Genomic DNA, 26,522 nt, shown 5'->3' with positions numbered 1-26,522 from the left:
TCAGCGTGTGAAGCTCTCGAGTCGCTCGAGAGCGTCGGAAACTTTTGTTTACGTCTGTGACGGAGGGAAGTTCTGGAGCGTCGCACAAACACGGTCCTCTGGGGTGTGTCGGCAGGTCGGTTACATAAACACGTCGCTGAGGGTTCGTCCAGTTCCTCCTGACGTGTTTACACGGACCTGTTACATCACCTCCGCTGACAGAGGGACGGATGGTGTGCGAGGACTTTATCGGTTTGTGAGTCTGTTTTTGTGTGCGATTGTGGTTGTTTTTGCCACAAACTGGACGCTCACTCGCCACCTTTCAAAGTAAAAGTTTAAAATTGGACAGCATAGAGTGAATTTATATATTCTAAAAAACTATAAATATAAATATTAATAAGTAAATATAGTGCAATATAGTTTAAACAGAATAAATAAATAATGTTTTAAATATTGCATAGAATTAATGTTTATAAAATGACTGTTTAATCTGTGAAATATGAAAAGAAAGCTTTTATTTTTAGGCAATTTTTTCTTCAACACTTGATCGACTTGGAATTAAATCAGTTTCATCAAGTCAAATTCGTTTTTTTATTCAATTCAATTAAATCAAATATATATTAAAAGTATGAATCGTATTGTTTTAAATAACTAAATTTAAAAAATCATACATTTCAAAACGTTTTTCTTTTCACAGAAAGTTTGAAATTATAAATCCAATAATTAAAAAATGAATTTTTAATTCATATAATGCTTTGAGAGAATCAAATATTCGATTTTTAAATTAAATAAAAAAAGTTTAATATACAACTTATTGAATTTTATAATAAAATTAACCAAAAAAATACAACTGTTGTGTCTTGAGATAACTTTGTTATGATAAGACAATTGAATTGAACTGTTCAATATACAAATTATTGAATTAAATTCCTTTTTTTTTTTAAGTTTCAACAATAGAAATGTTCAATAGTGACCTAAATAAAAACACTCTCTAGTCCAGCTAGGATTAAAGTATGATTTCACTCTTTTTTGATGCTTTTTTGTGTATTCTGTGCCTCAGGATGACAGTGGAAGAAAAGATAAACCTGGTCAAACATAATTTTTTCAGAACCTTGAGATGGTCAGTGTCAAAGAACTGTCGGCCTCCGGGTCGAACACGAGTCTCTCACAGTGGCATCAGTGTGTCGAGCAGGATTAGCTGTTTCCTGTTAGCGTGTCTGTGCAGATGACAGGGAGATTATCGGGCGTTTCTCACCTCCGCTCTGCTTTTCAACCAAAACCCAAATGAAATAAAGTGTGTTTACATTTGTGGGGGTTTGTGTGAGTCGGTCTGACTGGAGGAGGAAGAGGAGGAGGAGGAGGAGGAGGAGGAGGGAGGTCTGGGAAACTGTGAAAGCGACAGGAAGAAAAGCAAGAAACAATGTTGATACAGAAATTATATTTTCTTTGAAAAAAAAGCTTCTATAACATCATGTTTTTTAACTTCAAACTACTTCATGTGACGAGCAGCTGAGCATATTTATCCGGCTCAAAAGTTAAAAGCATGAAAAATATTATCGACGCTCAAACAAAAATAAACAAACACCTGAAAAGCTGCTCTTTGGAATGTAGTAATTTGGAGTTTTTATGAATGAGCGCATTCATGGAGGCCCCGCCCCCGCGGAGGGAGTTATTGACAGTAAGACACGCCCACTCCCGTCGTCCCGACTCCCGATTGGCCGGCGGGTCCGCGGAGTGGGCGGGGCCACTATATAAAGCCGCGCGCCCGCTATATAAACAAGAAGTTGGTAGATGAGCTGTAACAGGTCTGCGCAGATGTGAAGGATTTAACTTCCCTGGACTTTTTTGAGAGGATTTAAAAAACAAAAAACAACTTTTTGTTCTCGTTCCATTGGTTCCCTGCGTCTTCTATGTGACGGGCGGCCATCATGGGGACACTGATCTTACTGGCCGTCCTGCAGGTGGCGGCTGCGGGTCTGGTGAGTGACGTGCGGGTCGTGGAAGTCAGAAACAGTCACGTGATTTTCTAAAGTCTAACTAGTAATAATTATTAATAGTTATTGTCGCGAGATCTCATAGGACAGGGTCAAAGTTCAAGTATTTTTTGGAGTCAATAAGACTTTACTTACGTTAAACTATGACGAGATTCACGTAGTGATGACGTAACAACAATGTTGTTTTTATAGAATCAATGATCATGTGTTAAAATGTTGAGTGACCCCCCCACGTACCCCCTCCCCACATCCACACCATCCAAAAAACAGAAGACGACCCTGGCTAGCTGGGACAGTGTGTAGGTCAACGAAGAGGTTCACACCTGTGTGTGTGTGTGTGTGTGTCTGCTACAGGTGGCTTCTGAGTGTCCGGCCATTTGCGAGTGCCCTGCGGGACCCCCGTCCTGCCCCCCCGGGGTCAGCTCCGTCCCGGACGGCTGCGGGTGCTGCAAGGTGTGCGCCGCCCAGCTGGACCAGGACTGCCACGACGGGCGACCCTGCGACTACCACAAAGGCCTGGAGTGCAACTACGGAAACGACGCCGGGCAGACGCACGGCATCTGTCGCGGTACGTCGAGCACGATGCTGTGTCGCGATTACGGGGGCAACGATACGATAAAGGACTACAATGTAGGGTATATGTGTAGTATTGTCGAGTACTTGACTCTGGTGTTGCAGAATTTACAGACCACATGACTCTAGATGAAGTCGTAACTGCTTTCATTTGTTTTCAAACCAAAATATGTCCAAACATCAGCTTTAAAAGCTGCTGGAGTCACTGTATCCTCTCGTACTCAGTCATACCCAGAATTTACAGACCACGTGTCTCTTGACGAAGTCGTAACTGCTTTCATTTGTTCTCAAACCAAAATATGTCCAAACATCAGCTTTAAAAGCTGCTGGAGTCACTGTATCCTCTCGATCACAGTCAATGCCTTAGTCGTAAAAATATGTCCAAACATCAGCTTTAAAAAGCTGCTGGAGTCAACTGTATCCTCTCGTCCTCAGTCAACGCCCTTAGTTGTAAAAATATGTCCAAACATCATCTTTAAAAGCTGCTGGAGTCAACTGTATCCTCTCGTCCTCAGTCAACGCCCTTAGTAGTAAAAAATATGTCCAAACATCAGCTTTAAAAGCTGCTGTGATCGACTGTATCCTCTCGTCCTCAGTCAACGCCCTTAGTCGTAAAAATATGTCCAAACATCAGCTTTAAAAGCTGCTGTGATCGACTGTATCCTCTCGTCCTCAGTCAACGCCCTTAGTAGTAAAAATATGTCCAAACATCAGCTTTAAAAGCTGCTGTGATCGACTGTATCCTCTCGTCCTCAGTCAACGCCCTTAGTAGTAAAAATATGTCCAAACATCAGCTTTAAAAGCTGCTGGAGTCACTGTATCATCTCGTCCTCAGTCAACGCCCTTAGTAGTAAAAATATGTCCAAACATCATCTTTAAAAGCTGCTGTGATCGACTGTATCCTCTCGTCCTCAGTCAACGCCCTTAGTCGTAAAAATATGTCCAAACATAAGCTTTAAAATCTGCTGGAGTCCACTGTATCCTCTCGTCCCCAGTCATCACCGGAAAATGAATGAATGCAGCAAGTTATTCGTATGTTTACATTTTATTTAAATCTATACACACTTTATTCAAATATAAAACATACAAGAACAATCACAATTTATTCATTCGCGAGTATCGCTATGGTAACAAAAGTGTAATGATCGCTCAGGTCGAAGTGTAGCTTCAGGGCGGGGGGCGGGGCGGGGGGGTCGGGGGGTCTCTCTCCTCTTTGAGCCGCCTTTGAAAAAAAAAAAAAAAAACCTTCATGAGCTGCTGGCGTTGCCGGCCAAGTCCGGTTTATACAAGTAGTTCAGTCAGTGTGTACACAAACAGCCCTGTGAGACACACAAACACACTCACACAGAGGTATTTTTATACGCGTGTTTATTTGGGGGTCTTTCTAAATATGGAGGGGCCCGGGTTGAGGGGGCGAAGGAAGGAACATTGTAAAAGTGTTGCTTAATTCAACCACTGTTTTGTTTTTTTTCCTTTCGCAGCTAAAGCCGAAGGTCGATCCTGCGAGTACAACGGGCGGATGTACCAGAACGGCGAGAACTTCAGCGCCGGCTGTAAGCACCAGTGCACGTGCATCGACGGCGCCGTGGGCTGCGTCCCCCTGTGCCCCGGCTTCCTGCCCGCCGCCTCGCCCGCCTGCCCCGCCCCGCGGCTGCTCAAGGTGCCCGGGCAGTGCTGCCTCAGCGTGGAGTGCCACCGCAAGAAGAGCGACCCGAGTCAAGTCTACCGTCGCCCCAAACCCCCCGTCTACCCGCCCTACATCCCGTACCCGGTCTTCCCGTACTCCTACGGGAAGCCCTTCAAGCCCAGGAAGGACACGCTGGGGAACGAGCTGGTGGAGGCGGGGCGCAAGCGGGACAAGCCACGTGGACACAAGCACCTGGCGGGTGAGCGCCACCGACGCCTGTTTTCCTTCGTGTTTACGTTGTAGCTCGGTGACGCACAAACGGCTTCACTGTGAAGTGTGTGTTCCACTGGCGCCCTGCACACCGGCGGCGCTCACACACACACACACACACCTCAGTCACACACACCTCTAATCACGGTGCAGTGAATGAAGTCTGTGTCCTCGCCACCGGCTCTAGAGCCGTGGTCGGGTCCTCCCGTGTCTCGCCGTGTCTTACCGTGTCCTTCTTCTTCTTCTTCTTCTTCTTCTTCTCGCAGCGCTGAGGCAGCTGGGCGACCCGTGCGTGGTCCAGACCACGTCCTGGTCCCAGTGCTCCCGGAGCTGCGGCATGGGCGTCTCGTCCCGGGTCACCAACGACAACACCCGCTGCAAGCTGGTCAAGGAGACTCGACTCTGCAACGTCCGGCCCTGCAGCTCCATGTCGGCGCCCGTCAAGGTGAGTCTTCACCTGTGACGTCACCTGTGAGGGACTCACGCCTTAGTCGTAAAAATGTGTCCAAACATCGGCTTTAAAAGCTGCTGGAGTCACTGTATCCTCTCGTCCCCAGTCAACGCCTTAGTCGTAAAAATATGTCCAAACATCGGCTTTAAAAGCTGCTGGAGTCACTGTATCCTCTCGTCCCCAGTCAACGCCTTAGTCGAAAAATATGTCCAAACATCGGCTTTAAAAGCTGCTGGAGTCACTGTATCCTCTCGTCCCCAGTCAACGCCTTAGTCGTAAAAATATGTCCAAACATCGGCTTTAAAAGCTGCTGGAGTCACTGTATCCTCTCGTCCCCAGTCAACGCCTTAGTCGAAAAATATGTCCAAACATCGGCTTTAAAAGCTGCTGGAGTCACTGTATCCTCTCGTCCCCAGTCAACGCCTTAGTCGTAAAAATATGTCCAAACATCAGCTTTAAAAGCTGCTGGAGTCACTGTATCCTCTCGTCCCCAGTCAACGCCTTAGTCGTAAAAATATGTCCAAACATCGGCTTTAAAAGCTTCTGGAGTCACTGTATCCTCTCGTCCCCAGTCAACGCCTTAGTCGTAAAGATATGTCCAAACATCGGCTTTAAAAGCTGCTGGAGTCACTGTATCCTCTCGTCCCCAGTCAATGCCTTAGTCGTAAAAATATGTCCAAACATCGTCTTTAAAAGCTGCTGGAGTCACTGTATCCTCTCGTCCCCAGTCAACGCCTTAGTCGAAAAATATGTCCAAACATCGGCTTTAAAAGCTTCTAGAGTCACTGTATCCTCTCGTCCCCGGTCAACGCCTTAGTCGTAAAAATATGTCCAAATATCGGCTTTAAAAGCTGCTTGAGTCACTGTATCCTCTCGTCCCCAGTCATCGCCGGGAAATTAATGCAGCAAGTTTTTTTGGTATATTAACATTTTATTCAAATTTATACACACTTTATTCAAATATAAACCATACAAGAACAATCACAATTTATTAATTTAGAGTTTCTTTTTAAATATAATAATTTAACTAATTTAATTGAATTACTTATATATAGGTTGTTGTTTTTGGGATCCTCTCGTCCCTAGTCAACGCCTTTGTCGTAAAAATATGTCGCAACATCGGCTGTAAAAGCTGCTGGAGTCACTGTATCCTCTCGTCCCCAGTCAACGCCTTAGTGGTAAAAATATGTCCAAACATCAGCTTTAAAAGCTGCTAGAGTCCACTGTATCCTCTCGTCCTCAGTCAACGCCTTCGTCGTAAAAATATGTCCAAACATCGGCTTTAAAAGATGCTGGAGTCACTGTATCCCCTCGTCCCCAGTCAACGCTTTAGTCGTAAAAATATGTCCAAACATCGGCTTTAAAAGATGCTGGAGTCACTGTATCCCCTCGTCCCCAGTCAACGCTTTAGTCGTAAAAATATGTCCAAACATCGGCTTTAAAAGCTGCTGGAGTCACTGTATCCTCTCGTCCTCAGTCATCGCCGGAAAATTAGTGCAGCAAGTTTTTTGTATATTACATTTTTTTTAAAATTTATACACACTTTATTCAAATATAAACCATACAAGAACAATCACATTTTATCAATTTAGAGTTTATTTTTAAATATAATAATTTAACTAATTTAATTGAATTATTTATATATAGGTTGTTGTTTTTGGGATCCTCTCGTCCCTAGTCAACGCCTTAGTCGTAAAAATATGTCCAAACATCAGCTTTAAAAGCTGCCGGAGTCACTGTATCCTCTCGTCCCCAGTCAACGCCTTAGTCGTAAAAATATGTCCAAACATCGGTTTTTAAAGCTGCTGGAGTCACTGTATCCTCTCGTCCCCAGTCAACGCCTTAGTCGTAAAGGCGTAAACTAATTTAATTGAATTATTTACATATAGTTTGTTGTTTTTGGGATAATTTAATGCAAAAATGTTTTTTTTTGGTCTTTTAAGTTCAATATAAGTCAATGCTTGAAAAAAACGTATTTGGTTTTTTCTCTAATCTACTTTTTCGACGAATTTATTGTATAATATTGTTGTTTCTAATGTGCTTCATTTTATTCTTTTATTTAATCTGAATTAAATTAATAAATCATGTTTGTTTTGATGTAACGCCCCTCGTGACGTTGAGAGTCTAGAAGTTGCTTTATGGATCAAATTATTATTGTCTCGTCACATATTTACGTTGAATTTGAAAGGCTGCGAATGATAAACTATTGATTTTTTTTAAATATAATAATTTAACTAATTTAATTAAATTATTTATATATAGGTTGTTGTTTTTGGGATAATTTAATGCAAAAAATATTAATTTTTTTAGTCTTTTAAGTTCAATATAAGTCAATGCTTAAAAAAAAAACCTATTTGTTTTTTTCTCTAACCTACTTTTTTCGAGGAATTTATCTTCTCGTCTTTTGTAATATTGTTGTTACTAATGTGCTTAATTTTATTCTTTTATTTGATCTGAATTAATTTAATTAATCATGTATGTTTTGATGTAACGATCCTCGTTACATTGAACGTCTAAAATTTGCTTTATTTGCTAAATTTGCTAAAACTATTATTGTCTCGTCACATTTTTACGTTGAATTTAAAAGCCTACGAATGATAAACTATTGAGTTTTTTTAATTTTATTTTTCAATTAGTGGAATTAAAATATTTAAAAAAATATATAAAGATTGAAAGTGACGACTCATCAAATACCTGCCGTCACTCATGGTTCCTCCTCCTCCTCCTGCAGAAAGGCAGGAAGTGTTCCCGGACCCACAAGGCGCCCGAGCCTCACCGCCTGTCCTACGCCGGCTGCCGCAGCACGCGCCTCTACCGGCCGAACTACTGCGGCGTGTGCCGGGACGGCCGCTGCTGCTCGCCGCGCCGCACGCGCACCGCCGCCGTGACCTTCGCCTGCCACGACGGCGAGCGCTTCAGCCGCGCCGTCATGTTCGTCCAGTCGTGCAAGTGCAGCGACGACTGCAACCACCTCAACGAGGCGGCGCTGCCCCCGCAGAGGTGGCTCTACGGCGACACGCACAAGTTCACGGACTAGAACCCCCTCGACCCCACCCCGTCCTTTGACCCCCCCGACCCCCCCCCGCACCTAGAGTAGATGGTTCTGTAGATGCAGGAGAGTCGTGACGTCAGGAGGTCCAGACCTGCTGTAGTTTAGACTCGTGAAGAAGCGAGACGAGGGTTCTTCAAAACGACCTCTGCATCAGAACCCCCCGGGAACAGACTTTTTGTTGGGGGACGATGCGTCGAGTCAGGAGGAGACTGGATCAACGGAGGCTCTTCTTCTTCTATGGTATTTATTCTCTGGTATTTATTGTTCAGACTGACACGCTGAGAGAAGACCACGAGGACTTCCTGACCCCCGCACCTGTCGTCCTTCTTCTGCGTTAGTAGCTTTCAGGTCAAAAGGTCGCGTACACAGCTGGACACGTGACGTCAAAAGGGGACGTCGAGACATTTTCGGGAGCAGCGGCCGGGACTCAAAAACAAACAAAGAGCATCGCTTCGATTTCTGCTGTCAATCATGGAGGTGCTGCTGTGGGCGGAGCTCCGCCAGCTGTCCTCTGACCTTTCCCCGGGGGGAGGTCAACACGGGTACCTCATGTGGAAGTTCATGCACCTTAGCACCACCATCGTTTTGTACCGTTTCATAAGCGTCCAGCTTCGGGACTTGTAACCATGGTTACCGTCTAACGTTTTTCTATTCTTTTGCCAAGTGAGTGTTTTGAAGCTTTGTGATTAAAAAAAAAAACAAAAAACAAGTTTGGAATCTTTGAGATAAATGAGACCATCAGCTAGAGGGCCGCAGTTATTACAGTAACTCCGGCAGCTTTTAAAGATGTTTGGACATATTTTGGTTTAAAAACAAATGAAAGCAGTTACGACTTCATCAAGAGTCATGTGGTCTGTAAATACTACGGAGTCAAGTACTCGACAATACTACACATATATACTTGTTACTACAGTATTGAGATACACTGCATCGCGAGAATCCAGCCAATAAAGATTAACTTAAATTTAAGATGTTTAAATGTCCCGTTTGATGCACTGAATGCAAGACGAGTTATTGATTAAACAGGAAACTGATCCTAAAAGGTCAACGCGACTCATGGTCTAAATTCAAGGCTTTATTTGACGCTTCAGTTGAGACACAAGCAGCTGCTGCTGAACATCCAGAGAGAGCGAGTCTCACAACAGAACACAGAAGGGCCTTTTATAAAAAGTTTTAATCGGGTAAAGCAAAAACAAAAATGGTAAAAGACATTAAAATCAATCATACAACAGTGCCCAAAACAGACAAAATCAAAATAAAGGGGGGGGGGGGTGACCAAAAGGGTACTAGGAGAACGTCAACAGAACAAATGAAGGAACATCTACGCCCGAGTCTGAGACGCCTGTTCAGCTGGAGTTCATCTGGACTGATCGACTGAGGAGAGAGAAGAGACGTTAGACATGATCATTCGTTTAAATAAGACGGTCCGATCAGAACCAGGACTCACTGTAGGTGGAGATGTCGATTTCGTCGGGCAGTTCGGACACGTTGACCTCGAAGCGGTCCTGCACGTCGTTCAGGGTCTTCGCGTCGGTCTCGTCGGACACGAAGGTGATGGCCAGACCTTTGGTGCCAAACCTGCCGGCACGGGCGACCTGGAAGACGGTGAGGGGGGCGGTTTAGAACACGACTTGTACTACAGCAGAAGGTCAAAGGTCACACGGTGCTCACCCTGTGCAAATAGGTATCAGAGTCCTCTGGCATGTCGTAGTTGAAGACGATGTTGACCCGCTCGATGTCCATTCCTCTGCCGAACAGGTTGGTCGCCACCAGGATACGCCTCTGGAAGTCCTTGAACTGCTGGTAACGTGAAAGTCTGTCGAGGAAGAATTCGTGGTTAAAAGGCTGCTGGAAAAACATTCTGAGCCGAGAGGTCAACTCACCTCTCCTCCTGGGTCATCCCCCTGTGGATGGCGATGGCGGGAAAGTTCTGCTCCACCAGGAGCTGAGAGAGGGCGATGCAGCGCTGGATCGACTTGACGAAGATCACCACCTAGAGGTCGAGGAGGAGAACAACTTGAGTTATGACCGAAGCTACGTTTAGTCAGGTATGCGGATTGTTCGAGGAACCTACCTGGTTGAACTCCAACACGTCGAGCAAGTCGAAGAGCTTGCGGTTCTTCTCGCAGTCCTTCAGCTTGCAGTAGTACTGTTGCAGGCCGTGCAGCGTCAACTTGGTCTCGTCGTCCACGAACACCTCCATGGGCTTCACAAACACACGCCACGGTTAAATACATGGACTGTAGCTCCTGGATCAAGATCAACTCACGTCCTGCATGAACTTGCGGCAGACTGGCCGGATCTCTTTACTCAACGTGGCGCTGAACATCATGACTTGTTTCTCGTGGGGTGTGATCTTGAAGATATCCTGCACATCACGTCTCATGTCTGAGGGAACAACAGTCTTTTAACAACAGGAAGTGCGGGTTAAACTGGAGCAGGACGGGGGCGAGGCCTGACCTAGCTGCTCCAACATCTTGTCGCACTCGTCCAGGACAAAGTGCTTGACGTTCTTCAGGCTCAGGGCTTTGCTGTGGATGAGGGCGAGCAGGCGACCGGGGGTCCCCACGACGATGTGCGGGCAGTTCTTCTTCAGCACCTCCTGGTCCTTCTGGATGGGCATGCCGCCGAAGAACACGGCCGCCTTCACGTTGGGCATGTATTTGGAGAAGCGCTCGTACTCTTTGCTGATCTGGAAGGCGAGCTCTCGGATGTGGCACATGACCAACACAGAGACCTGATGAAGACACGAGAGAGTTTTAAACGACTGCCGTACAACTGAGTATGGTGAAAAAAAAAGAAGGGAAACCAACCTGTCCATCAACAGGTTCAATCTGTTGCAGAGTTGCCAGCACGAACACAGCCGTCTTTCCCATACCAGACTTGGCCTGGCAGAGGATGTCCATGCTCAGGATGGCTTGTGGAATGCACTCGTGTTGGACTGTAAAAACAAACAAAAATTAAGACACATGTACAAATTCAGTTTACACCTCAAGATTATGTTTGTTATAATTTTAGGAATCCAAAACCCTGCTATGATCAATTCTAATTTTATGTGGTTTATATGAAGTCAGAATGGGTGCACAAGTCCCACATACCACTAACTTGAGATTTGTACTATTAAGTTGCATTGACAAACTACATATGTTCATAGATTTATTTAGTCCATTTAAGATGACTTCAAACCATTGTGTGCATGAAATCTTTGTTTACTCGATGGTATTTCACCAATTTCAAAATCATTTTGCAGCTCCTAGATAGATAAAACTTTATTGATCCCTTAGTGGGTCTCCTTCGGGAAATTGTTTTTTCTAATTGGCACACAGCGACATTTAAAATAAGAACAAGAACAAAGTTTCTATAAAAAGAAAGTGCAGGATTACGTCAATCCAAGTCTAAATAAAAGACCATAGATGAAATAAAAATAACAAAGACCTCCATCTTAACCTGGATTTATCCTTGCGTTTCTCCCATCCCACCAATTAATTTATGCCTCGACAAATTATACCATAAAGTTATAGTCTCAGTTGTAGCTGCATCACAAGCTTAAGTTTAACCTTTAATTTCACAAATTTACTTTCCCTTCTGGTATAAATCATTAATGTGATGTTTTTATCATTACTCTGTGACACTCAAAGGCAACTATAAACTCCCAATTATTAAATTAATTATTCATTTAAGCCCTGCATTTATTCACATCTTTAACAAGTATTTTAACGGTTCAAACATTACGTGACCCGTCATAAGTCGCTACTCACCTTCAGAAGGATGCTCAAAACCACAGTCGATGATGGCACGGAGCAGCTCGGGCCGAAGCAGGAAGTCCCTGAACCCAGAGCTGTGGATGGAGACGTAGGATCCCTTCACGTCCTTCTTGCTGGCTGGAGTTGCGCTCTCAGGTGCTCCCTGCGGCTCCTCATCCTCCTCGTAGTCGAGCAGCTCGTTTTCAACGTCGTTTTCAGCCATTGTGTTTGTGTCTGCGATTGAAAAGAAACATTAATGATTCTTGCATTTAAAAAGAGAAGGTGATGCAGAAGAACAGATGGCACGATGAGATCCCACCTGTTGTTGCTACTCATGGGGTTCACACAGGTTTACTAGTCGATCAATAAGACTAAACTAGTTGAAACTAGGCCTGGTTTCTGCAACTTTGATCTCAGGCCGACGGACGGCCATTCATTCTTGAAAATACCGATTTTAAACTTCTAGTGCATACATAGCAGAATGATGACGCGTAAAATAGGTCAAGTACGTGGTTGTATTTAGGGAAATTAAACATTTGATCCGTTTTTGAGTAAAGCAGACCAGCTAGCTTCGGAGCCGGTCTCGCCGCTATTGTGTTGCATAAGCGATGCTAACGTGGCGAGCTAACCATTACAACGCACGTTAAACGAAACCCTCACACGTCTTCGTACGGATTCCTCGCGATCGACTTTCAACTTATAACGTTACAACAACAGTTACAATAGAAAAGTAGAAGCTAATAAAATGGCGAATAGTTGCCGTCTAGTCATGCTAAGTCGCCGCAGCTACCAGAAGCTAACTAGCTTAAAACGACGCAGTGAGGATACAATGAAAAAAAATTACCCTGAAACAAGTTTAACCGCGTAAAGATTATAAAATGTTACGAAGACATTCTTAGCGTAATAACCGATGTTAAAGTTCGTAAACTTACTGGATTTAAACAAGGAAGTCGATCGTAGTTTCTTACCTTACAGTGCTAACGTTGACTCCGATTGATCACAACCGCATGGGCAGGCCTCTGTTCGTTTATACGCACTAGCGGAAGTCCCGCCTCTTATATTTTGCCTCCACGTCATTTGTTGATACGGATGTTCGTTCGACGGCGAGACCTGTGATTGGTCAGGACGCGTGCCGCAGTCCGGGGTCGAGAGGAAAAAAAAGCGGGACCGGATGCTTGGGATGGTTGTTGTCGCGTGACGTCACGTTTAAGGTCAAACATCTACGATCAGGCGACTTTAATTTTTTTTTTTCGTTTTGATATGCTATGACGTCACGAGGAGTTGTATGCGTAAAAAAAAAGGGGGACCTTTAACGATCTTTACGTATGGTGTGACGCAGGACACTATGGAATGGCAGGAGGGACATAATAAGGTAATAAAAAGGCGATTGTGAATAGACACTCGTTTCCATGGCGGATTAAGACACAAACAGAAATGCGTTTTTAAAATACGTACAATGATTAAACATAATTTTACAAACGGCCAACATGTCAAGTTTTAATAAAGACAAAAGTAGAGAAAACAAAACATTAAAATAATTCACAATATAAATCACAATTTCCGATTAAGGTCCTTTATATGGAGATAAACAATATCGGTTAATAAACAAAATAAATCGATAATGTTTCTTTAATTTAAAATATTTCTTAATATTTTTGCAGCCTTAATGTTACGCTTTAATAAAGACAAAAGTAAATACGTTTCTAAAGGAGAGAAAAGAGAAATTGCACATTCAAATACTAGACATAATAAATCAGTTTTATTTGAGACAAAAACATGTATCTGAAGATAATCTTGCAGATAAATTATTCAAAGACGTCATAATATTAAGCAATGAAGTAATTGCATTTTCTGTTGGGGGGGGGGCGTCATCGAAAGTGTAAATATAATGGTAAAACATTTATTCTGTTTTATATGACACATATTTTATTCATTTTAGTTTCTTTCATTGATATTTATTTCATGCTTTTTATTCTGTCATCACCATAAAAAAATCCTGTGTTGTGTTTTCAACAGTAGCACATATTGATAGAGTATCGTGGAAAAGAACGTGGGATGTGAAAAGAAAGTCTCGCTTTTCCCAGGTCTGCTCTAAACCACTGGAGATAAGTTCTTATATCCGTGACTCTGGAGCAGAGGAGAAGCGCCACTCTCTGGGAGAGTAGAGGGGGAACCTGTCTGCTTCGACCGTCTCCTCCGAGGTCAGTAACCTCCTGACCCCGGGGGGCAGACACAGAAACAGCCGACGTTCCACCAGCAGACCACCTCCGTGAAGTCCGGGACATCCCCCCAGCTCGGCAGGGAGCTCCACCAGGCCGTTGAAGCGCAGGTCCAGCTTGCAGAGTCGACGTGAAGAGGAGACTTCGCTCGGCAACGACTTCAGATTGTTGTGCGACACGTTCAGGATGCAGAGCTTCACACAGTCCTGGAACAGCTGGCCGGGGAGACTGTCCAGCAGGTTCCCACCGAGGTCCAGCTCTGAGAGCAGCGTCAGGTTCTGCACGTCCGCAGGGAGACTCCTCAGCATGTTGTTGGACAGGAGAAGCCGTCGAAGACCGGAGAGTCCGAAGAGAGCGGAGGGGAGGGTCTTCAGCTGGTTGTCCGACAGATCCAGGAGCTCCAGGGTTTGAAGAACCGCGACACTCGAGGGGACGGCTTGGATGTTGTTGAGGGCAAGTCTGAGGGAGGACAGGCGACGGAGATGAGCGAGAAGAACGAGATCCTCCAGGTGACTCAAGCGGTTCCGCCGCAGGTCCAGTGTCCTCAGTCTGCTGAGCGTGGCCAGAGCGGACGGGAGACGCTGCAGCTCACACTCCTGCAGCTGCAGCTCGCTCAGGTTGACCAGACGCTTCAGGACCGTCGGCGCCAGGAGCTTCGCTCCGTCGTTGTGGACCTGCAGCTTCACCAGACCGTGGGACAGCTCGGCGGGGATCCTCTGGAGCTCGCCCTGCACCACCAGGACGCGAAGCTGGCGCAGGACGCCGCCAAGACCGCGACCCTCGCCGCCGCTCAGACGGCCTCGCAGGTGAAGCTCCCGCAGGCCGCGCAGGGACAGAACCCAGTCCGGGATCTCTGACCCGTGGGTGAAGGTCAAGTGAAGGACTTCCAGACGCTCCTGAAGGACGGTCAGAGCGGCTGGATCCACAAAGGCTGCACAGTGGTGGAGGTGCAGCTCCCTGTGGTGACGAAGCAAACATTTACATTATAATGACCTCATGTTTACGTGTCGTTAAAGAACAGTTAGTCAGCGACGGTTAAGGTGATGGAGGCGGTTCTGATCCAACCAGGAAGTAAAGAAGTATATCAGTAACATCCGGATATTGAACAGTTGAATTTAACGTCTCAAGTGTTGAAACTTTTGAACATTGTTTCGACATGACTCTGTATTTAAGTATTAAATTGTTTCTTTAAATAATGAAATTCAATAAGTTGTGCATTAAAAGGTTTTAAAATCAAATTAAATTATTTGTATATTCAAATGTTGAATTTGTCTTAAAAATAATTCAATTTAAGAACGTGAACATTTTCCAAATGACAATTCTTACACATAGAGTTTGATATAATCATTCAAATAATTCAAAAATAAATGTTCTAAATTCAATATTTTTTCATTTATAGCCTTTTAAATTCAATATAAATGTTTTACCATTGCTTTAGAATCTGCCATGATGATTGGCCAGTGCTTGGAAGTTGTCACATGATTGCTTGAGGGTCACATGATTGGCTGAAAGTATAATCAAGTAGCTCTGTGCTCTGTTGGTATTGTCTGGTTGCACTATTGCACTGACATTTTGATATTGAATTTAAAAGGCTACGAATTCAAAAATATTAAATTGAGAACATTTATTTGAAATTATAAAATCAAACTAATGTATGAAAAAAATATATTATATATTTTAATATATGAATTATATAAATAAATGAACATTTTGATAAAAAACAAAAAGCTTCAGGATTTCAAGTGTTAAATCAAACATTCAGTATTCTGAAGACTCACCTGAGCGAGGTCATGTTGGACACCTGTGCGGTGAACCTCACATCGGTCAGGTGCTCCAGCGTGAGGACCTGAAGGTCGTCAAGGCCGAACAAAGCCGAGGGAAGCCTGGGCAGAGCCACCAGCTCCAGGCGAGAGCGCCCCCCGGTGTCCACCTGGATCACGGCCCGCAGCCTCTCTTCACTCCACCGCCTTTCCAAGCTCTGGTCCATCAGCTGGACCTCCTGGGCCGGGGACAGGAAGATGGCGAGGTGCTGCACCAGCAGGGGGTCGGACTGGTCCAGCATGTGGAGGAGGAAGGCCAGGTCCCGCCTCAGGACCGGCACGTCGCCCGGCAGGGGGGACGAGTACTGGAGCAGAGAGCTGAAGGACTCGTTGTCAGAAACTGACCTAATAGTGACCTTTGGACCCTGACCTGTGGAGGATCCAGAAGAGGGCGAACATGTTCAGCAGACCGTAGAGTCCCAGCAGAGCCGAGTAGACCACCATGAGCTTCTGCAGCAGGGAGGACAGGACGTGGATGCAGCTGAAGGAGGAGAAGCCCAGAAGATCTCCTTCTTCGGTGACACAGTCGTGGGTGGAGGAGAAGGAGCGCAGCAGCAGGACGGAGGAGCTCAACATCAAGGTCGACATCACGACCTTCAGCGCCGTCTGAGTCAAGTAGACCTGAGCAGGAGAGAAGGTCGGCAACATATTGTACGAGAAGGTCAGTCGGGGCCGACGAAGCTTCATGAAGACTTATTTTCAGAGACCACTAGATGGCGATCTGAGCTGTAAAGTCTTTGTATTTGACCTTGAATTTTTTTTAATGAAACCTTCCATTATTTTTATTGCCCAACATGAGTTTGAAAAATGATGAAACTGTTTCAAAAAATGTTTTTTTATTTAAAAAAACCTTGCTTGGAAAAAAAATTTCAATTAAAAAAAAGTCGCTTTAATAAATAAATGAGTTGCTTTTATAAATATATATATAAATAAATGCTTTAAAAATGTTTCAATATAAATAAAGTTGCTTCACTTAAAGATTAAATCCCATAACATTTTTATTAAGGATTTAACAAGTTGCATCAAAAAAATATTCAATTCAATGTTGTTGTTTTTTTATTGAAACAAGATTTAAATTCATTTTTTAAATTCAAGTTTAAAAAGTTTTTAATAAATGAAATGGGTTTTTTTTTTCCATTGTCGAGTAAAAATAATTTTCGAAATGTTTCTTCTATTGAAAATATTATAATTTATTTTATTTAAATTATATTTAACTGAAGCACATTTTTGTTTATTAAAAAATATTCTTTGATTTATTTTTATTTAAATATGAAAGAAGTACATCTTCCTTCATATGTGAGTCCATGTGTGTAGAAAATACTTTCATCACCTTGTAGACGACGGTCGAACGTTCGCAGTGAGTCCGAAACTTCCGGACTCTTTCAAACAGAGCTCTGGCTTGTTCTCCGTCGCTTCCGTCCAGACTCACTCGCTGTCTGAGTTCAGAGGAGGCCGTCGACGACCCCGGAGAGCCGGGACAGGGCACCGGTCCACCTGCGTCGAAGGTGTCCTGCTGTGCGGCGTGAGACAAGGTCTGGGACGTCCAGGGGGACTCGCAGCACTTGGCCAGGATGTCCAGGAAGTGTTCCACGCGGGAGGAAGTGTTGGGGAAGTGCAGCCAGAAGGAGCCTCCGGCCACCAGCAGCAGCGTCTGCAGCAGCGTGATTTGAGGCAGGAAGCGAGAGCAGAACGGCAGAACCTCGTGGTAGCACACCTGAGACATGAAGAACACCTGAGACATGAAGAACACCTGAGACATGAAGAACACCTGAGACATGAAGAACACCTGAGACAGGAAGAACACCTGAGACATGAAGAACACCTGAGACATGAAGAACACCTGAGACAGGAAGAACACCTGAGACATGAAGAACACCTGAGACATGAAGAACACCTGAGACAGGAAGAACACCTGAGACATGAAGAACACCTGAGACATGAAGAACACCTGAGACAGGAAGAACACCTGAGACAGGAAGAACACCTGAGACAGGAAGAACACCTGAGACATGAAGAACACCTGAGACATGAAGAACACCTGAGACAGGAAGAACACCTGAGACATGAAGAACACCTGAGACATGAAGAACACCTGAGACAGGAAGAACACCTGAGACATGAAGAACACCTGAGACATGAAGAACACCTGAGACAGGAAGAACACCTGAGACATGAAGAACACCTGAGACATAAAGAACACCTGAGATAGGAAGAACACCTGAGACATGAAGAACACCTGAGATAGGAAGAACACCTGAGACATGAAGAACACCTGAGACAGGAAGAACACCTGAGACATGAAGAACACCTGAGATAGGAAGAACACCTGAGACATGAAGAACACCTGAGACAGGAAGAACACCTGAGACATGAAGAACACCTGAGACATGAAGAACACCTGAGACATGAAGAACACCTGAGACAGGAAGAACACCTGAGACAGGAAGAACACCTGAGACAGGAAGAACACCTGAGACATTAAGAACACCTGAGACAGGAAGAACACCTGAGACATGAAGAACACCTGAGACATTAAGAACACCTGAGACAGGAAGAACACCTGAGACATGAAGAACACCTGAGACATGAAGAACACCTGAGACATGAAGAACACCTGAGACAGGAAGAACACCTGAGACAGGAAGAACACCTGAGACAGGAAGAACACCTGAGACATTAAGAACACCTGAGACAGGAAGAACACCTGAGACATGAAGAACACCTGAGACATGAAGAACACCTGAGACATGAAGAACACCTGTGACTCTGGAGGACACACTGCTGATGGAATCAGTGTCATAGGGATATTTAATTAAGTCAACATTTTTTAATGAACTGTTTTTTTTTATGAGCATTATCTTTTATTAAATGATTCAATTACATTATTTATACATTAAAAGATTAAATATATTTTTTAAATAATTGATTTAAAATAGTTCAAAAATATATTTTACTAATAAATATTTTTTAATTCAATATAATGTTTGACCAGAAAATACCAAAAGAGTACCAAACTTATTTTTTTATTTTTATTTGTAACATTCTTGCGTAAAACTATTAAACGTTTGCATTAAAAGTTTCTTTAAGTTTCTTTCCTTTTTTCTTTTTTTTTTCTTTTCAATTAAAACATTATTTTGGCTTTTAAATCTTATTCATGGTTAGTATGATTTATACTTCAATAACATGTATATGAAATATAGTTTTTTTCCTTTTTCAATTAATATAAAAATATTCACACAGTTTGTTCATTTTTGTGTTGCAATTAAACGACCAGCCACAGGATGGCAGCATAATTTCAACCTTCTCTAGCTTAAGGAAAGGGGGAAATCCTGCGATGACTGAGGACGAGAGGATACAGTGACTCCAGCAGCTTTTAAAGCAGATGTTTGGACATATTTTGGTTTGAAAACAAATGAAAGCAGTTACGACTGAGGACGAGAGGATACAGTGACTCCAGCAGCTTTTAAAGCAGATGTTTGGACATATTTTGGTTTGAAAACAAATGAAAGCAGTTACGACTGAGGACGAGAGGATACAGTGACTCCAGCAGCTTTTAAAGCAGATGTTTGGACATATTTTGGTTTGAAAACAAATGAAAGCAGTTACGACTGAGGACGAGAGGATACAGTGACTCCAGCAGCTTTTAAAGCAGATGTTTGGACATATTTTGGTTTGAAAACAAATGAAAGCAGTTACGACTGAGGACGAGAGGATACAGTGACTCCAGCAGCTTTTAAAGCAGATGTTTGGACATATTTTGGTTTGAAAACAAATGAAAGCAGTTACGACTGAGGACGAGAGGATACAGTGACTCCAGCAGCTTTTAAAGCAGATGTTTGGACATATTTTGGTTTGAAAACAAATGAAAGCAGTTACGACTGAGGACGAGAGGATACAGTGACTCCAGCAGCTTTTAAAGCAGATGTTTGGACATATTTTGGTTTGAAAACAAATGAAAGCAGTTACGAATTCGTCAAGAGTCATGTGGTCTGTAAATTCTGATTTAACACTGAGCTACTTTATGGAACTTTTAGCCCATCACACGATCAAGTAGCTCGGTACTCTGTTGGTATTGTCTGGCGGCACTATTTTACTTTTTTTTATATTGAATTTAAAAGACTACAAATTAAAAAATGTTGAATTTAGTAAAAATATTTTTGAAAATTGGAATTAGAATCAAACTATGGGTAAAAAAAATAACCATTCATTTTTTAAATATTACAATTATTGAATTGTATAATATAATATAATAAATCAAAGTTTGTTAAATCAACATCCCGATGACACCGATATACTCCCACAAAGACGTACCTGGCTGATGTAACTGTACTGCTGGAACACCAGGTTGGTGCGTCGACCCGGACCCTCCGAGGGAGGATCTGAAGGGAGACACACGACTCTGTCTCTGGACAGCTGCTCCGTGCAGGCCAGCACGCTGGTCAGCAGCATCAGAACCAGCAGGTAGTCCATGCACACCTCCCACCAGGGCTTCAGCAGCTTGGACCTGCTGCGGTGCTGGTCCAGAGGAGCGAGCTCGGACAGCGTGAACATGTCTGGAGAAGACCTTCAGAGACGCCCGTGGACAAACTCCATGTTTCTGGAGAGAGCAGGAAATATACGTCCCAGAAGTCTCAGCGGCTCACGAGTGAAGACTTTCAGCAGACTCTTTCAATGGTTGCCATGGCGGCGGAGCAGGAAAGGCCGAAGTATGTGTTTGTTTGAGGGCGTGGGGGGTGATTTGGGGGGGGGGGGGTCTCCTCACTGGACCACTTAACTGCTTAAGATCTAACCAACAGTCTTGAATGGGGTTCATGTAAAGTACTCAAAGTATACATCACACATATGTACATGGACCCATCAAGTATTCAAAGTACTTTAGTTTCACTTGACACCGATCATAACCCGCTGCAGTGCTTAAACATGACCAGCAGGGGTCGTCCTAAAACGTCGTCTGAGCGAGTGCTAATAAAGTTATTTTCAAACTGAGCAGCTGTTCAAAAACCTTTCTGAACTTATTCCAGTGACGCTTTTAAATGAGTTGATTGGAGTTTATACATTTTATGAAACATTTATAAACAATTCTCCTGAGATTGTCTTGAATTTATGACTGTGGCCAAAATGTTCCGTATGTGTTAAATTTCTAGTCATTCAAAAGGTTTTAACGTATAAAAATAGAGAAAAAAACTGTATTTAATCAGACATAATCAAAGTGAGATGATGCTTTTGAACTATTTGAAGCATTTGATTACACTTGTTCAGGTGTTCAGTAGTTTATGTGGGAGGAGCTAAAACTTTCTTCTAACTCAAATAAAATCCCTTCCAGACTCACTTTCTAACTCAATAAACACTTTCCAACTCACTCCACAATCGTTTTACAACACTCCCTTCAGCTCACCCCCTCTCAGTGAACCCATCAGCGCAGCAGATCTTGTAAATTGATCTAATTGCACTCATTTTCAAGGAGTTATCTTGCAGCGAGATGTCTACTTAATCTCCTGTAAACAACAATCCTTGGAAGAGTTTGAGCCACAGTTCAGAGAACGGAGGCGAGGAGAGTGAAACTAAGAGTGAGGCCCAGAATCTCTGAGGTGGTGAAGAACAGCATCCAGATGATTCACACCTCTGCAGTGGAGACATATCGCGGCCTAGGGTGGAGTCGACGTGGTGACGATGTTCCCACGCTCGGGTGAGAAGCTTGGACCGCAGATGACGACTTTTTTAAATTTAAAATCTGCCGATGTGGGGAGAAATGCCCAAAATGATGGTGATGATGGACACGTGTGGACATTTATTAAAAATAACAAATAAAGTTGATTTAATTATTTGTTTCTCACTAGGAAAGAAAATACATTAATGTATTTAACTTTACCCAGTTAGTATAATGTTTTTATTTGTTTTATTTGTAATTGTATTGTACTTACCGTGTGTTTTTAAATTAAATGTGTCCGTTCAACCTGCCCTGTTCTTTTACTATTATCTTTATTATTATTTTCATTATTACAATTTACTTGCCCTGTTTTTATTGTTTGTTTTCTTCTACTTGCCTGATTATTAGAATTATATTTGAGTTTTTTTTACTTGCCATGTTATTTTTAATTTTAATTTGACATGTAATTTACTTTCCCTGTTTTTGTAATTAACTTGATCTGTAATTGATTTTTTTTTTAAATTTTGAATTAGAATTTATTTTACTTCCCCTCATTTTTAATTTAACTTGCACAGTTATTATTATTATTTTCATTTGCCCTGTTATTATTATGTATTTAATGTATTGTACTTGCCCTTTTATTTTATATTTTTATATACTTTATTTTAATTGCACTGCTATTTCATTTTTTATTAACATGGCTTTTTTTTTTTTTTAATTGACCTTGTTATTATTATTGTTTTGTTTTATTTTAATTTCCCTGTTTCTTTTATTTCACTTGCCCTGTAATTTTAATTATAATTATTAGATTTAATTATTTTTTCATTATACTTATTTATTTAACTTCATCTGTTATTATTAGTATTTATTATTTTATTGTTTAATTTAATTGCCCTGTTATTATGATGTCTCAGTGACTCTTAAAAAACACTCCTTGTCTTGTTTCCTTGAAAGAAGCTTCAGGGAAACGCTGCACACGAGCAAGAACCCACCGGCTCACGCTGGTACCTCTCGTCTGCTCCGGGGGGAACCGGACCCCCAACCACAGCACCCACACACAACCAGCGCGTCGGTTGGTGCACAACAAGTCGAGCTCAAACTCACTGTCAACGCAAACTCCTGCTTCAGAGATGATTTCAATCTGAGGTTAAAGTTTCTAACAGACAGATTCAAGAGTTTATTTACCATCAGATGTTTGTTTGAGTTGAAATAAAACAGTTGTGTTCATCGTAGAGATGAAAAACAAACAAATACAAGTACATTTATTAATAGTTATTACTGTTAAAAAACCAAAAACATTCTTAAAAACTGAATTCTGCAAATAAAATCTTTACTTTTGTTGTATTTTCTGTTCAACATCTTTTCATCCGACTGTCCTAAGAAGCGACGCTGTTGGTCGATGTGTTTTTTTTCAAAGCCATCGTTCATCCTCGTCATCCTCAGGAAGCCGTTTTCTATCTCGAAACATCAACGAGTTCACGACAGATGCTGCCGACTCGCTCGACTGCAGGTAAGAACAACAGCCGTGAACTCTTTTACAGAGTTTTAATCTCTTCATTAGCTACAAACTGCTTTATTATCACTTGTGAAACATCCACTGCTAAATGTAATAACTTAATAATACTTTTAATTCCAGGATTGACAATAATCTGAGACTATTTCCAATTGTTTTTAAATAATTATTTATTAGTTTACTAGTTTAAATACTTATTTTAGCTTGAAATCATAACTAAATGTATTTAATCACATTTTGGAAAAGTTTTAATTATTGGTTTGTTTTCATGGTTTACAAAAACAACTTAATATGATCAAGAATTAAATATTAGATTGACATAGATTATTATTGGGTTTTATTTTATTTTGTAAAAAAAAACTAAAATGCCAGTTATTAAGTAACAAAAAATAAACTTGTTTTTGTCACAAGAAAGTTTGTGTTAAAACAGGATTTATCGTTGACACTATTGGTAACAAGTGGTGAATATTGTAACTGAACCTCCAAAGGTCGTGTGCTGTGCAGGTGCTTTATCTTCAACGTAGGAAAACCTCAAGTGGTAAAAATCCAACTGAAGACTCACTGGCAGGTGTCGTCGCTGCATCTTCGTTCTTTTTCCAGAAACCTCTGCAGACGCTCCTCGCTGCAAACATGCCGCGATCCTTCCTGGTCAGAAACAAACGTCTGCGTCAGAAACACAACTTGGAGATGAAGACACACAAACACGGCGGCAGGAGAGACACACACACGGAGAAGAAGACAACACAGAAGTCTGACGATGACTCGGGTAAACAACACTTGAAAATAATAGTCATAAAACTCATGATATACATATTTTTTCAGATATTTGTTATGTCAGACATTAAATTAATTAAATTAATTATATTTATTTATAAAGACTAAATGTGTGTGTGTTGTTGGTCAATTTACAAACTATTTTTTTAATATATTGAAAGTATTAAGAACAATTACACAAATATATATTTTATTATTACATTATTTTTGGATACATTTACAGTAATTTCCATATATGCATTATCGCTAGATATTTTTAGCAGAAGCTAACGTAGCATTGTGTGTGTTGTTAGTCATTTATTTACAAACTATTTTTAAAATATTGAAAGAATTAAGAACAATTAGACAAGTATTTGTTTTATTATTACATTATTTTGGGATATTTTACAGTTATTTCCATATATGTATTATTGCTAATGTTTTTAGCAGAAGCTAACGTAGCATTGTGTGTGTTGTTAGTCATTTATTTACAAACTATTTTTAAAATATTGAAAGAATTAAGAACAATTAGACAAGAATTTGTTTTATCATTACATTATTTTTGGATATTTTACAGGTATTTCCATATATGTATTGTTGCTAATGTTTTTAGCAGAAGCTAACGTAGCATTGTGTGTGTTGTTAGTCATTTATTTACAAACTATTTTTAAAATATTGAAAGAATTAAGAACAATTAGACAAGTATTTGTTTTATCATTAAATTATTTTTGGATATTTTACAGTTATTTCCATATATGTATTGTTGCTAAATGATTTTAGCAGAAGCTAACGTAGCATTGTGTGTGTGTTGTTAGTCATTTATTTACAAACTATTTTTAAAATATTGAAAGTATTAAGAACAATAAGACAAATATACATTTAATTATAACATTACTTTTGGATAATTTACAGTTATTTTCATATATGTATTATCGCTAGATGTTTTTAGCAGAAGCTAACGTAGCATTGAGCTACATTTACTAACAACAACTTGAGTCACAAATAAATCGAATGTGTTTAAAAAATGATTTATTTTAAATCTCGGAAAATAATAAATTTACAAACCTTGTTCCTACATTTGCAAAACGTCGTCTATGTTGAGGAGTTTGACACGAATACACTCAATTGTATTAGTTTTAAGTTGCACCGAATTAAAGACCGGAAGTGGCGGCCGCCTTCAAAATAAAAGTTAACGCCGTAATGAGACTAAAATAAAATAAAAATAAGTTGTTTTTTATAAATATCCACATTTGTCACACGTTAAAGAACACACAAGAGAATATGTAATTAAAATTACTTTTTTTTAAATTTACGAATCATGTCAACTGTGTTCTCCAGCCGTTCATTCCAGGTCCGGACTCGCTCGCCTCGACTGGACCGACCAGAACCAGGTGTCTGAGAGAGAGCGGGAACTGGAGCGACTCGTGGTCCTCCTCGTGAACATGATCGACCTCAAATCCGGGTTGAACCCGCGCCCGCTGTCAGAGAAGGTACCACAGTTTAAAAATAGACTCAAGAATCCATCACGTGACCACGAGACTCTCCACCAGGTGGCGCCTCCTCCAGGTGTGCTCCTGCAGCCCTCCACCAGTGACGTCAAGACGAAGGTAAAAAAACCCGTAAACCCAGCATGATGCCATCACCGTCTGGTTCTCTGCTGCTCTCAGAACTTCGGGTGTCACGTGTGCGGGAAGAGCTTCAAGCGCGCGTCCACCTTGTCCACGCACCTGCTCATCCACTCGGACACGAGGCCGCACCCGTGCCAGTACTGCGGCAAGAGGTTCCACCAGAAGTCCGACATGAAGAAGCACACCTTCATACACACAGGTGAGTGACGTCGGTGACGTCAGAAGGTTCGCATGAATCAATGAACATCCGGGTTCCCGGCGCAGGTGAGAAGCCGCACGTGTGCCAGGTGTGCGGGAAAGGATTCAGCCAGAGCTCGAACCTCATCACGCACTGCAGGAAGCACAACAGCTACAGGCCCTTCTCGTGCAAGCGCTGCCAGCTCAACTTCCAGCGCAGGACTGATCTGCAGCGCCACCTGGAGGACTACTGCTGCTACAGGGACGTGCACGCGCAGACCGGCAGAGAAGCCGTCATGAGATTTAAGATCTAAGATTTTGAAAATATACATTTGAATGAACGAGTTTTTAAACAAGAGAAACTCATTTACTTTCTTTTAAAATTGATTCATTATGTTTATTATTAAAGTGATAATAACATTTGTGATGATAACAAGGATACATTTATCACTAGAAAACGTTATTTTGAAATAGCAGATCAATAAATATAATATAAAATGGATGGAATATGAATCATTGATACTGACTCCTTTAAGAAACATCTTAAGACGTTTTTATTTGTTCAAGCTTTTCCTTGATTTTCTGGAACTCCTGTTGTGTTATCAGTTTTAACTTGATCTTTAAAGTATATATTTTATTGAATATTGTTTTGATTGTTTAAGCGCTTTGTGACCCTGGTCTGGAGAAGCGCTTTACAAATAAAAATTACTTACTTACTTACTTATTAATAAATGATGTGAAAAGATATATAGTTCAGTTGTCATATATTGAAGTTGAATGTGTATTTTGGTTTATTAATATATTTATTGTTATTTTATTATATAAAACAACGATCAAAATACAACAATACACAAAACCAGATACAAATAACAATACAATGTAAAATAATGATCAAACAATAAACAAAATAAACAAAAATATGCAAACATATATATTCTCTGTGTGTATATATATATATATATATATATATATATATATATATATATATATATATATATATATATAAAGAATTACATTTCCTACTGCCGTTTAAAAACTCATATTAGTGATAAAACAGTTTATAAACAAAATGATGA

At 41.5% G+C, this 26,522-nt stretch overlaps 4 protein-coding genes across 4 annotated transcripts; 2 read left to right on the top strand and 2 right to left on the bottom strand.

Moving 5' to 3' along the window:
* Positions 1-1,779: 1,779 nt before the first annotated feature.
* On the top strand, positions 1,780-8,775 carry LOC148064799 (CCN family member 1). Its single transcript, XM_087809630.1, has 5 exons — positions 1,780-1,958; positions 2,328-2,541; positions 4,028-4,432; positions 4,710-4,888; positions 7,626-8,775. Exons 1-5 carry the CDS (start codon positions 1,908-1,910, stop codon positions 7,929-7,931), a joined length of 1,155 nt encoding a protein of 384 aa, XP_087665756.1. The 5' UTR covers positions 1,780-1,907; the 3' UTR covers positions 7,932-8,775.
* A 225-nt stretch (positions 8,776-9,000) lies between these two features.
* ddx39ab (DEAD (Asp-Glu-Ala-Asp) box polypeptide 39Ab) lies at positions 9,001-12,733 on the bottom strand. Its single transcript, XM_087809420.1, has 10 exons — positions 12,658-12,733; positions 11,705-11,923; positions 10,760-10,887; positions 10,407-10,683; positions 10,216-10,334; positions 10,021-10,152; positions 9,830-9,939; positions 9,618-9,762; positions 9,394-9,541; positions 9,001-9,320 (listed from the first exon to the last, which is right to left on the bottom strand). The coding sequence occupies exons 2-10, from the start codon at positions 11,910-11,912 to the stop codon at positions 9,304-9,306; spliced, it is 1,284 nt and encodes a 427-aa protein (XP_087665546.1). The 5' UTR covers positions 11,913-11,923; positions 12,658-12,733; the 3' UTR covers positions 9,001-9,303.
* A 700-nt stretch (positions 12,734-13,433) lies between these two features.
* LOC148064797 (volume-regulated anion channel subunit LRRC8D) lies at positions 13,434-20,311 on the bottom strand. Its single transcript, XM_087809062.1, has 5 exons — positions 20,040-20,311; positions 17,059-17,442; positions 16,099-16,349; positions 15,687-16,046; positions 13,434-14,865 (listed from the first exon to the last, which is right to left on the bottom strand). Exons 1-5 carry the CDS (start codon positions 20,277-20,279, stop codon positions 13,803-13,805), a joined length of 2,298 nt encoding a protein of 765 aa, XP_087665188.1. The 5' UTR covers positions 20,280-20,311; the 3' UTR covers positions 13,434-13,802.
* Positions 20,312-22,780: 2,469 nt separating this feature from the next.
* Positions 22,781-25,999, top strand: LOC148064796 (uncharacterized). The gene is made up of 6 exons (XM_087809061.1): positions 22,781-22,885; positions 23,489-23,654; positions 24,980-25,131; positions 25,192-25,248; positions 25,309-25,468; positions 25,534-25,999. Exons 2-6 carry the CDS (start codon positions 23,519-23,521, stop codon positions 25,758-25,760), a joined length of 732 nt encoding a protein of 243 aa, XP_087665187.1. The 5' UTR covers positions 22,781-22,885; positions 23,489-23,518; the 3' UTR covers positions 25,761-25,999.
* Positions 26,000-26,522: the final 523 nt, after the last annotated feature.

The sequence above is a fragment of the Callionymus lyra genome, chromosome 15 (genome assembly GCF_982586985.1).
Source record: "Callionymus lyra chromosome 15, fCalLyr1.hap1.1, whole genome shotgun sequence".
NCBI classification, from domain to species: Eukaryota; Metazoa; Chordata; class Actinopteri; order Syngnathiformes; family Callionymidae; genus Callionymus; species Callionymus lyra.
The sequence above is the reverse complement of the archived record's forward strand: the minus strand, read 5'-3'. Positions and strand labels throughout refer to the sequence as shown.

Excerpts from the sequence above, each read along its gene's own strand:
- LOC148064799 (XM_087809630.1), top strand. The coding sequence starts at position 1,908 with ATGGGGACACTGATCTTACTGGCCGTCCTGCAGGTGGCGGCTGCGGGT. Across the intron at positions 2,542-4,027 it reads GACGCACGGCATCTGTCGCG|CTAAAGCCGAAGGTCGATCC; the intron begins GTACGTCGAGCA and ends TTCCTTTCGCAG. Across the intron at positions 4,433-4,709 it reads TGGACACAAGCACCTGGCGG|CGCTGAGGCAGCTGGGCGAC; the intron begins GTGAGCGCCACC and ends TTCTTCTCGCAG.
- LOC148064796 (XM_087809061.1), top strand. The coding sequence starts at position 23,519 with ATGCCGCGATCCTTCCTGGTCAGAAACAAACGTCTGCGTCAGAAACAC. Across the intron at positions 23,655-24,979 it reads GAAGTCTGACGATGACTCGG|CCGTTCATTCCAGGTCCGGA; the intron begins GTAAACAACACT and ends TGTGTTCTCCAG. Across the intron at positions 25,469-25,533 it reads GCACACCTTCATACACACAG|GTGAGAAGCCGCACGTGTGC; the intron begins GTGAGTGACGTC and ends TTCCCGGCGCAG.
- ddx39ab (XM_087809420.1), bottom strand. The coding sequence starts at position 11,912 with ATGGCTGAAAACGACGTTGAAAACGAGCTGCTCGACTACGAGGAGGAT. Across the intron at positions 10,888-11,704 it reads TTTTGAGCATCCTTCTGAAG|TCCAACACGAGTGCATTCCA; the intron begins GTGAGTAGCGAC and ends TTGTTTTTACAG. Across the intron at positions 10,153-10,215 it reads GCCGCAAGTTCATGCAGGAC|CCCATGGAGGTGTTCGTGGA; the intron begins GTGAGTTGATCT and ends GTGTTTGTGAAG.
- LOC148064797 (XM_087809062.1), bottom strand. The coding sequence starts at position 20,279 with ATGTTCACGCTGTCCGAGCTCGCTCCTCTGGACCAGCACCGCAGCAGG. Across the intron at positions 16,350-17,058 it reads GTTCGACCGTCGTCTACAAG|GTCTACTTGACTCAGACGGC; the intron begins GTGATGAAAGTA and ends TCTCCTGCTCAG. Across the intron at positions 14,866-15,686 it reads TCCAACATGACCTCGCTCAG|GGAGCTGCACCTCCACCACT; the intron begins GTGAGTCTTCAG and ends TCGTCACCACAG.